Below are 12,554 nucleotides of genomic sequence, written 5' to 3' on the forward strand. Positions count from 1 at the left end.
GAAATGGCTAAGTTCCTCATTTCTTGGCCCATAAACAGTGCAGAAGGACATGATCATCCGTTTCTGCTTGCTCCAAGCATAAAAAGCATCTATTGACAACGTAGAATCCTTTTTTTTGAAGATTGTCCAATGTAAGGATCCTCCCTTGAGTTGCTTGCTTCCCATGTGAAAAAAGTTATCTTATTAGGGGCTGCTGTTTTCCAAATAAGCTGGTGTTTGTAGAATGAGCTAACTGTGAAGTTTCCATCCTTGCTCAAAACCCATTTTGGTTCATTGGTATGGGCTGACACTGAATCTTATAGAGACTGCCGAAAAAATCTGTAAGAGTATGAAGCTCCCAATCAAAAGCATTCGTATTCATGGGAATGCCCCAAATAATCCCCTGATTGGTGAGCTCAATGTGTTGGCTAATGAGGGCATCTTTGCTGCAAGCAAGCCTGAAGATGGAAGGGAAAGAGGAGCTGAGCTTGGTTTTGCCAGACCAGATATCATGCCAGAGGAACACATCCTCTCCACTCCCCAAATGAAAGTGGATGAGTGAGAGGAATTTCTCCCATCCTCTTCTGATATATCTCCAAACACCTGTACTGTGAGCTTCCTTCAAATCTTTTGAGGTCCAGCTGTTATGATGGAGCCATAGCAATGACATCCCTCCAGAAATGATTTTCGCTATGATGAATCCTCAAAGCCATTTAGGGTTTGTTAAAGATTGTAAGGGATTTGAGTCAAAGGATGCCTTTCTGCAAAGGTTCCTTAACAACCCCCAATTTAACAAGATGATACTTGAAAACCTCGCCCCTGTTCCGCTAAAGGAATCTTCTTTGTATACCTTCCTATCAAGGACATCTTATCAAATAAAAAAAAACATTAAGGACATGTATGTGGGGTATAATCATCATATTAAACATATTCAGTTAATACATAAATGACATTCATTTATATTCATAAATCAGTTACACTTTTGTCATTGTGCAAGCACAGCTAATTTAAACATAGAAGGTTGAATAAATTGTTGTGGTAATGTTTGAGTTCAATTTTGCAAAAAATAAAAAATTTTGGAATCCATCTTTCCTATTTTTCTTGTTATAATCTTTATTTTCGATAAGAAGAATTTTTAACACAAAAAATCCAATTTGAGTTTTGAATTTCAAATTTTTAGTTAAAGGATATTTTGTTCCATAGGCAAATTTTTGATAAATTTCTTTGAAATTTCAAGATTTGGATAAAGCTTGGATTATTTGTGGAAAATTTGTCTGAAGTTTCTAATCTTATGTTTAGAGAGGCCTTGGATTTGGGTTTGTGCTGGATTTGAATACTATGTGATATAAAATTGATATATGTCCAAATCTACTCAAATGTAAATCCTAGGTTGGAAATCCATGCTCCCATATGCAGCATAAAATTCTTTCAGTAAATTGAATTTCAAATTTCTATTATCTAAAAATGAATAAATGGAAATTTAAAATTCAATTTCGATGGCGCTGCTTGTTTTATTTTTGAACAGACCCTGTACCTGCAGTGGTGATGGTGCAGCATTGTTTATTTCTTCATCAGTTTATTCTTCTGTTTCTGTGCCTGAACTGGGAAACAGGGTTTAGGAAAGTATTCTCATGTGCTCTCTGTTTTGTTACAGACACCACCTAAAAAAATAATCACGTGGCCCAAAAAATCACTGTACTACATACTGTTAATTAATGTTGGTGGTAATACTTGATTGATTGCAGCTTGCATGTCTAGTTGTTCCTTCATGTGTTCACTAATTGGCTAAAATTTCAGGTGGAAAAAAGAAAATTGTTTCACATTTTTCTTAAGCAATTCCTTGTTGTATTCAAGAACTGGGAGCCTGCTTATTCTGGTCAGTTCCCAGAGGCTGCTTTGTCTACTATCGCTGCTGTGGATCATGCATCTCATTTTGATGATATAGTATTTGGCTGTTCTGCTGGACATCCTGCTGAAATTATTCTGGCGTTAACAGAAGAGGTTACAAAATTAATTGCTCTGGTCACTGATTGTAAGTTGACTACAAGACCTGCTGTTCAGATGTTGCTTCTTGGACTCTCTCTCTCTCTCTCTCTCTCTCTCTCTCTCTCTCTCTCTCTCTCTCTCTCCCCCTTTTTAGGTTATTTAAACTGCTAGCAAATTTTCTTCCAATTGAAAATTTGCTGCTTATTTTGGTGATGCTGGATACAGAGTTTTAATCCTAGCTTCTGTGAACTTTTTGAGAATTGGCAAACTTGATGTTTGATTTTTCCGTGCTCATCTCTCTGGTTGTGATAGGCTTGATACAGTTATTTATATATGTTGTTGTTTCTTTGTTGTTGCTAACAATTATGTATCTCTATACATTGTTTTTGGGATGGAAGTTTGATTAAAACAGAAGAAGGGTTCAGATGACTCCCAGAGCTTTGAATGAATGTTGATGAAGAGATGAGAAAATAGTGGAAGTGACTAGGGTCTGAGATTTATCTGAAGAACATAATCTGAATCATTATATGAGTTCCTATACTGGCCAATAAACCATAGGATAATTCTCACACCCATCTTTTGCCACGTTGCTAACAAGGACAAGGGATTTCGCTGAGAGGCTCTGCTTCAGGGTTAAAAGTCTTTAATTTCATTCAAGTTCTATTGAAATGTATTCTGCTCAACTTTGACCAAAGAAATGTACTGGGACCACTGTGCCAATTTGTAATTGTGTAGGTTTTTTTTGGGGGTACTATTTATAGGTCAATGATTTGCCATAGCCAGGCCTTGTCGTTGACTGGACAACAATGATATTTTTTGTCTAATAAGACTGTTCAGACCAAGATCTTAAATTTCAATTTTGACTCAAATTTCGAAGCTCCAAAAGTACATAAAATTTGACAAAAATTTAGATTTCGATTTGAAAAAATAACGGAAATTAGTAGTAAAGCATGGAATTCTTTGTGAAACTTTAGAAATTGTTAACATACATAATAATGTTAGTTTTAGGACTAATATATTACAAGTTAAATACATATATGTTGTGTATGAGGTGGAAAAGCTGTAATATAGTATGTGTATCAAACATATCTGTAAGATAATGTGCATTAAACATATTCAATTAATACAAATGAAATTCATAAATTATTTAAATATTATTTGTTATACAAATGCTGATAATTTTGACATGATTGGTTAAATAAAATGTCGTTGTAAGTTTATATTTTCATATAATTTTAAAAGCACTTGTAATGATCTTTTGTTTCGATAAAAATAAATAAAATAAATTAGGAGAGAAATTTCTCTTCACTCCTAAATCTCTCATTTGAATTTTGAGGAAATTTCATTGCATAGTTAAAATTTCAACAAGTTTTGCTAAAATTTTGAGATTTTGATAAATTTCAGATGATTCGTTAAGATTTCGATGGAAATTATACAAGATGAAAATCAACTGCCATTTTGATTTCAAGGGTGATGGAAACCTGAAATTTTGACGGAAATTTTGACAATTTCATGGAAATTTAAGAGCATGATTCAGACAATAAATAAGGAGACACGTAACATAGGATTATACACCTTTTCTTCTTCCTTAAGTAGGTGTATCAGGCACATTTGACCAATCAACTTTCAGAACTTCTAATAACTGAAGTTGCATATTAAGTTATGCATCATTCAAGATGAATGAAAACTTGAAGATGTCTTGCATTTTCATATAGTTAAATGTTGGTACGTTTAAGTGGAGAATTGCATCTGGTATGCAACATGCTATGTGATCATCAAGTGTTTATAAAATAAAAAGTAAAATTAGTGCTTTGAGGATACTTCCACACAGCTCTTAATCTTTGAGGAATTATTTGTTTCCTAGAAGATCACTTCATGACGGAAGACAGTTCAGGAAAATAATCAGTTTCTTGTTGTTTGGAGGGAAGTGGAAAATACACTCATTGACTTTTGAAAATTGCCTTTGCATTGTTGAAGTGGGAGTCAGTAATATGGAAATCATTTTGTGTTTTGTGAGTCTTCTTCTGTAGACTGTATAAGTTAGTTTTCACTTTTAAGGTGTACGCATTTATGATGGCTCTCTCTCTCTCTCTCTCTCTCTCTCTCTCTCTCTACTATGGCTTCAAAACAGCATGCAATTTTTAAGTGATTAATTAGACCTTCGATATGAGATTGGACAAGGTGGGGGAGGTATAACATTTCTAGCAGGTAAAACTCTCGAAGAGGTTGGTTTTTGGTTGGATGATGATCTATCAGATTTTGTTTGGTCTGAAAGGGGTTCTCGAAGTGTTTGTATGGGAAATCTGCAGTACTAGATAATGATTTGGTGGACGAGGGTGGGAAGTATCTGGAGTTAGGTCTAGTGTGGAATGGTTCAAAAGGGGTTGGATGACGAAGCTTTGTGAACAATTTACTAGCTAGAGTTCCCCCATGAACCTTGAGGCATAGGTGATGGAAGTTCCCAGATTGGGGAGCTGGATGGTGATGGAAGGGAAGTTATGTGAAGGAGAAGGTTGTGCTAGTAGAATCCAATTTAGGAAGGCAGGAAGTGGTGTATGGGAAAGATAAGGTATGCCTTTGTTGTGGGGGTGAGCTTCAACTGAAGGATCTTGGGATGTAGATGCTAGAAACAGCAGCGGCTCAATTGGAGTTGAATGCTCATATTGCTAAGGCACCTAGTTGTTCCGGAGGGTATATTGGTTGACGTGGCTAGGGTTATGCTTGGGGAAGCGGTGGCTAAGAAATCTGGCTTGGGCTGCGTGTTCCTTGTTTTGGATTTGGGCTGGATAATTGAAAAAGGAGGAGCCTCCTCTGTAACTAAGTTGGTCCATTTAATTGAACAAGCCCATAATGCTGTAGGCCTGCCTTTGGATGCTAATGATGGCTTGTCTCATCTGGGTCTTTCACAAAGGTCTAGGTCTTGAATCAGGCCCATAAGTAATCTAGACTACTTTTAGATTAGTTTTTTTTTTTTTTTTTTTTTGAGATAAGTACTTTTTCCATAAATGTACTTTTCTATAAGTGTGTCCAAACGATCCCTAACATCACTTTAAGGATATATGAGACAACTTCACATTGGGATCCATAGGAGTATTAGCCACTATAAATTATGTTTCAAATGCAAATCATTGAATCAAGTTCCAAACTCGTGAATTTGTCTATGAATGATTAAACAGATCATTAAGGTGATGATTTTGTAGCAACTTAGGGGCGTTGAGAAGATATTAAATACACAGGTATTTTCTCTCTATTTTTAAAATTCCAATAAGAGTTTCTAGTAGGATTGATAGAATTATGAGAGATTTTCTTTGGTCAGGGTTAGTGCGTCCTTGGGATCATTTGGTGAGTTTGGAGATGGTTTGTAGGACTAAGAGGGAGGGTGGTTTGGGTTTTGAAGTTTGGTGTCTAGAAACACGACTCTTTTGGCTAATTGGCTCTGGTGGTTCCTGCTAGAGGTTTTTTCATTGTGGCATAGAGTTATCAAAAGTAAATTTGAACTTGATGCGAATGGATGGGATACTAATTTTGGTTTTAGATGCTCTTCAAAAAGTATATGGAAAGCTATATCTCCAATTTACCCTCTCTTGATTCCCCATACTAAATTTGTTTTGGGTATGGGTTGTAATATCCATTTTTGGGAATATCTATGGATGGGGAATGTTGTTTTGTCCACCTCCTTTCCTTGCCTTTTTTCATTTGAGCTCAGGACAAAATGATCCCATTTCTTCGTTTAGAGTAGTCTCGGACGATCGTTTACCCTCTTGGGATTTCCATTTTAGTAGAGCCTTGAATGATAGGGAACCTATTGAGTTATCTATTGTATTGATTATGTTGAATAATTGTAGGGTATCCTCCAAAAATGATAGCTGATATTGGTTGTTGGATTCTTCGGGAGTCTATTCTTGTAAATCTTTCTTTGAATTCTTGGTTGGGACAAATTCCTCTTTACAAGGAAATATGGAAGGTCAAAATTCCCCCTAACATCAAAGTGTTTCTTTGGTTGGTTGTTGTATAAGATAAATACTAATGACTTGCTGCAGATGAGGAGACCTTTAAAGGTTTTCCTTCCTGATATTTGAATGATGTGCTTTAATTGTTTAGAGTTTGTTTCACGCTGAACAAGTTATTCAAATACTTTGAAGAAAGCTAGGTTTGTCTTAGAAGAGTAGAGTAGTTATTGGCAATTTCTTTTGTGGGGTTTGGGAGGAAGAAGCAAGGTATTGCATTATGGAATTGTACTATATTTGCGGTGTTTTGGGGCTTGTGGAAGGAATGTAATGCGCGTATATTTGCATGGAAGAAGTTACCATATTGGTTGGTGTGGGAAAAGATTTTTTTATTATTATTTATTTATTATTTTTTTATGGCTTCTTTATGGTGTATGGGCTATGGAAATTTCAAGGGAATGTGTTTTTCAGAAGTTCAGTGCGATTGGAAGTCTCTTCTGAGGGCGTTTTAAGTTTTTTGTCATTGTATATTTTTGCAATTTTTTTTTGGTATTCCTGAGGATTATCGGATTTTGTTAAGGGGATGTCCTCTCTCCTGCTTGTAAATTCTATCTTTATTTAATGACTTTCTTTTCCTATAAAAAAAAAAAAAATTAAATGCACAGTCAAATATCTATTGGTAACTTCAAGGGAATGTGTGCAGCTTTATGGTGTATGGGCTATGGAAATTTCAAGGGAATGTGTTTTTCAGAAGTTCAGTGCGATTGGAAGTCTCTTCTGAGGGCGTTTTAAGTTTTTTGTCATTGTATATTTTTGCAATTTTTTTTTGGTATTCCTGAGGATTATCGGATTTTGTTAAGGGGATGTCCTCTCTCCTGCTTGTAAATTCTATCTTTATTTAATGACTTTCTTTTCCTATAAAAAAAAAAAAAATTAAATGCACAGTCAAATATCTATTGGTAACTTCAAGGGAATGTGTGCAGCTTTATGGTGTATGGGCTATGGAAATTTCAAGGGAATGTGTTTTTCAGAAGTTCAGTGCGATTGGAAGTCTCTTCTGAGGGCGTTTTAAGTTTTTTGTCATTGTATATTTTTGCAATTTTTTTTTGGTATTCCTGAGGATTATCGGATTTTGTTAAGGGGATGTCCTCTCTCCTGCTTGTAAATTCTATCTTTATTTAATGACTTTCTTTTCCTATAAAAAAAAAAAAAAATTAAATGCACAGTCAAATATCTATTGGTAACCCTCTTTTATTTATGCCACCAACTCCTTTTTTTAATATGCTGTGCGGCTTTTGCTGGAAACTCAAACTTTATAATCTCTTATTGGCTTTTTACTAACAACCCATTTCCTTTATGGAGTACCTTTGGGAATGCCCAAGCAAAGAAGATTGTTATCCTCAATGGCATCAAAGAGATTGATGAGCAAGAATACCAAGGCCTTGATGATGAATAGAGAGCTATGTTTAAGAAGGAATTGAACGAGGTTATTAATGTAGAAGAGATATCTTGGAGGTAGAAATCCAGAGCTTTATAGCTCAAAGAGGGAGACTGTAATGCAAAATTCTTTCATTGGATAGCAAATGCTCACCATAGAAGTAACACCTTATCCAACATTGAAATTGGGGAAATCACCTTAACTAGGAAAGAATATTTTAGGAAAGGTATTTGTGATTTTTATAAAGACCTCTATATTGAACCGGAGGCTTGGAGACCTATAGTGGATGGTAAAGCGCTTGGACTGGATGGTTTCCGCTTGGCTTTCTTTCATGCTAACTCGAGCCTCCTTAAACATGACTTGTTACACATGTTCGAGGAGTTCCATAGATCAGGAAAATTCATCGGTTGCATCAAGGATTTTTGCCCATTAGCTTGGTGGGAAGCATTTATAAAATTATACGCCGAAGTACTAGCTAAGAGGTTCAAAAAAGCAATAGTGGAAGTCATTGGTTAGTATCTACATGCTTTTGTGGCTGTAGGACAAATTATGGATGTTGCCCTTATTGCTAATGAAGTAATGGATGCCTATCTGAAGGAAGGGAAAAAAGGATAATAGTGTGCAAACTGGATATGGAGACAGTATTTGATCATGTCAACTGAAACTTCCTTCCTTATCTCCTCTAGAAAATGGGCTTTGGGGAGCTATAGTGTAGTTGGATTGCTCAATGCATGAAACCCCAAGCTTCTCAATGCTCATAAATGGCTGCCCTTCTAATTTCTTTCTCTCCTTGAGAGGCTTGAGACAAGGAGATCCCTTGTCCCCTTTTCTTTTTATTTTGGTCATGGAGGTGCTTAGTCTCATGCTGATGAAAGCTACTGAAGGAGGGATCTTTAGAGGTCTCAGGGTGGGCAGAAATGGAAGGCCTACTGAAGTTTCTCATCTTCTTTTTGCAGATGATACTATTATTTTTTGTGAAGATGGCCCCCTTCATATCGTCAACCTCCATTGCATTTTGTTAGTGTTTGAAGCGGTCTCTGGTCTGAAACCTTGGTAAAAGTGAGCTTATTCCAATTGGGTTGCAAGATGGGAACCTTTCCTATTAATTACCTCAGTCTCCCCCTAGGAGCCAAATTCAAAGATAAAGGAGCCTAGGGCCCTATTATTGAAAAGTTTGAGAGGAGATTGGCAGGATGGAAAAGAAATTTCTTATCAAAAGGAGGCAGACTCACTTATTAGGAGCACTTTAATGAATCTTCCAATTTACTTCATGTCTCTCCTTCTCTTACTAGACTCAGCTGCTAGGAGATTGGAGGGAATTTATAGAAGATTTCTTTGGGGAAGCTTAGAGGAAGAGTTTAAATATCACCTTGTTAGATGGGGAGTGGTTAGACAACCTATTTGTTTGGGAGGTTTGTGGTTGTAATCCCTCCTCATTTTCATTAAAGCTCTCTTGAGGAAGTGGTTATGGAGGTTCATGAAGGAGAAAAACCACTTTTGCTAGGATATTGTTGTTTCTAAATATGGGCTTAAGCATAATGGTTGAGCGACACACAATAGTAGGGGACCCTATAGAGTGGGAGTTTGGAAATTCATCAGGAAAGGATGAGATGATTTTTTCCAATTTGTGACATTTCAAGTGGGGAATGGGGCCAATTTTTACTTCTGGCATGATGTGTGGCGTGAGAACAGTATTCTTAGAGTTGTCTTTCCTTCCATCTACAACTTGCCTTGTGACAAAAAATGCCCTTATCAATCATCATCTCCAAATCAATGATCAGGGAATTTTCCGAAATATTCCTTTTACTAGGAATGTGGCATATTTTTTACAAAATTCTCTATAATTTTCATCACCAAAACATCACCAACAAACCAAAATGTGCTTTGGACAAAAATAGTGTATTCATTGTTAAATCTTTCTACAAGAAGCTCTCCTTGATGGGACCAAGTTTCAACAACTTCCCTTGGATTTAGGGGTGTTCATGGGTCCGGTTGGGCTTAAACTTCCAGCTGATCTGATCCTGTTGGTTTGGTAAGAAGCCAATCTTAAGTTGAATTGTTGAGAATGCGATTTGGGTTGGTTGGGTTGGCTTGAAAATCGGGTGGTTTGGTTCATGTTGGCAGTTTAACTTAAAATAATGGGAAATAGAAAAAAAAAGAAGGAATGTGTGAGAATTTTTTCCAAACATAATAACATATGTTACATTGAAAATAATACATAAACTAGTATCATTCAAGTTGAATACATTAAATTAATAGACTTATATTGAAAAAAGAAAAAAAAAACAATAGTATCAATGTAATATTATGAGTAACACACTAAGTACTTTACAATTTTCAATTTTACATTGATAATACAAATATAAAGAAGGTTCCAAAACTAATAAAAAAAATATATATATTGTGTCTATTTTCTAACATGCATACCATCAACAACATAAAATAAAAAATGCAAAATATGTCTATTTTCATCCAAAAGGACTATAACATCATATCCATAAACATTACTACAATAGAAATGAAGTTAAAAACATAGACATTACGCATACCATCAACAACATAAAATAAAAAATGCAAAATATGTCTATTTTCATCCAAAAGGACTATAACATCATATCCATAAACATTACTACAATAGAAATAAAATTAAAAACATAGACATTAAAACATTCTAAAGTGTATGTGCCCATCCCATAGTCCATCCTATGCATTATTTCATAGGTCTTGAGTAATAGTAGATATATAATATATATATAAAAAAGAGGTGGCCCGGGTTGGGTTGAGTGAATTTGATGTTAAACCCACAAACCAAACCATATGATCAGGTTATGCAAAATAGGAAGCTACCAACTGACCCATAAACCATTCCAAACCGATTTTTTGGTTTGGATTGGGCGGGTTGGTCAGGTTGTTGAACACCCTTACTTGGATTCACATTTGGAGGACAGCAGCCCCTTCAAAGATTGCCATTTTTGTTTTGGAGTCCACACATGGAAATATTTTAACCCTTGACAATCTGCAAAAAAAGAGGGCCTACGGTCACAAATAGGGTTTTTCTTTGTACGGCTGATGCAGAATCAGTCAACCACATTCTTCTCCACTGCCCTTGGGCAAGGAACTTGTGGAATTTGGTTCTGTCCTTGACTGGATGGCAGTGGGTTATGGAAAATTCTGTTTGAGGGGAGATTTGGGCTTGGAATGGCATCAGGGCCTCCAAGGAGAAGCGAAAAGCTTTGAATCTTATCCCTCTTGCCATCTTTTGGTGTGCTTGGAAAGAAAGAAATAAGTGAGCCTTCAAAGATCAAATTACTCTGCTTCAAATTTGCAAAGAGCAGTGGATTGCTGTTGTTTCCAGCTCTGGGTTAGTGGGCAAATTGTTAATGATCATAATGTAATCCTTGATGTTTGCGACACTCTACAGAGTGGTTGATGTTTTCTACCACAGGTTGGCATCCCCTTGATGCCTTGCTAATATAAATTTCTCTTCACTGCTCCGAAAAAAAAAAATACTATGATCATCATTTTATTTATACATTTTTGACATTACCAAGTCCTTATCCTTACTTTCTCTAATCTAAAATATAAAATATCAACTGACCTATAGTATTTCACTGAAAGAACTATGCCTGCTTTTTAGGTTGTAAAAAATGGTAATTTTTTTTTTTTTCGTGACTATGGCTAAGAAATTTCAAAAATGACGTTGTAGCTGTGTTTCTAGTCAATATAGAATTGTAAACTTGGGCATATGGTTTGTTAAAAGTATTCTGAGCTTTATAATGTTGAGAGTGTGGTTATATTTTCTGGGAAGTTGGTGAATATTTCTTTGTTATGGGATAAGACTCATTACGTGGCTTCGCTACAGTGTGTTGGTTCTCAGTGCCTTAAGGAATGAATTTCTGTGGCATCCAATGGGATTGGCTATATTGTTTGGTTTGATTGATATTTTTTCCTTTTTTTTTTTGGTCTTCTTTTTGTTTTTGTTTTGTTCTGTTTAGGAGGATTTCTTATTCTGCTTTTGTATATTCTCCCTACTTTAATGGAATCATCTTCTTTTCTTATTAAAAAAAAAAGAAAAAAAAAATAAAAGGGGAGTGAGGTGGTGTCATAATCAGAGTGAGATTTTGTCATAGTTTGAGAAAGGTTTTGATTCTCACCTAGTTAGAAGAATCTTGTGACTAAATGGTGTGTCTTTAATACATGCTGAAGCAGGATAAGCTTCACTGAGCTCCAATAGCCCCTGTTTGATGTAGCCAAAATGAGAGACTTGACAGGCTAAGGGGGAAATCCTAATTGTGTGTACATGGGATACACCAGGCTGGTACTAGCCCATCAGCTAGCAAAGGCTAAGGAGCTTTGGGGGAATTCTTTTTCTGTGTTGAAGAAGGATGTGATTATGCCTTCAGTGGAGGCATTTCTGATGGTGAGGTTTTGGGGTTTTGAGAGTAGTAATGAAGGAATGGTGTCATGGAGGTGTGCTGTGTTTGCTTCTTTTTGGACTTTGTGGATTGAGAAGATCGCTAGAACCTTTCATGGAAAATTAATTTCTTTTCATTTATTGGGGGATAAAGTTGTTTTTTTATTTGCTTATTTTTGAGTGCATTCCTTGGGTTTCTTTTGGAGAATTTATTACCTGATATCCAACGGGATTTAAGGAAGGCTTTAATGTAATTATTTGTTGGTCCCGTTAGAAGGATGTCTTGATCTCTGTCGTTTGTAATTCCTTCCTTTCTATCTCTACTAATGAAATTCTTTTTCTTTGAAAAAGGAAAAAAAAATTATCAATAGCCAGTCATTCAATTCTATTCAGTCTAGTCCAGTCCTGCAAAATGCACCCTAATATGCTTTGTAACAATGGATCTTGTAGAAGTTCTTCCATTTTAGTTGTTATGTTTTCTAATTGAACCACTATTATGAGAAAATTGAAAGCTACAAGAGAACAGAGAATCATCATTGTCTATTTTACAAATTGTAAGTTGTACTAGCTTTATTTTGGTTTGCATCGCTGTTTGTTGAGTGATTTGATTCCATTCAAAAACTATTTCAAATTTGAAAATTTTAGATTATTCACTTGGAAAACATTTGGGTGACTGTCTATTTTGTATCATACTGTTGACAACTTTTTGGATGAGTATAGAGATGGTGGGTTACTTGATTATTTTTATGAGTTAAGTGTTTCTTTCCATGTCAACTAACTTCTGCACAAA

General features: G+C 35.6%; 1 protein-coding gene across 2 annotated transcripts in view; it reads left to right on the forward strand.

The window, feature by feature from the left end:
- The window catches only part of LOC131162391 (BEACH domain-containing protein B), a 147,477-nt gene that overhangs the window by 24,629 nt on the left and 110,294 nt on the right, over positions 1-12,554 (forward strand). For both annotated transcript variants that reach the window (XM_058118827.1, XM_058118828.1), the window contains exon 4: positions 1,777-2,011. In XM_058118827.1, the coding sequence (XP_057974810.1) occupies positions 1,777-2,011 (235 nt within the window). The remainder of the gene's footprint in view (positions 1-1,776; positions 2,012-12,554) is intronic.

Source organism: Malania oleifera, chromosome 8 (genome assembly GCF_029873635.1).
Source record: "Malania oleifera isolate guangnan ecotype guangnan chromosome 8, ASM2987363v1, whole genome shotgun sequence".
NCBI lineage: Eukaryota > Viridiplantae > Streptophyta > Magnoliopsida > Santalales > Ximeniaceae > Malania > Malania oleifera.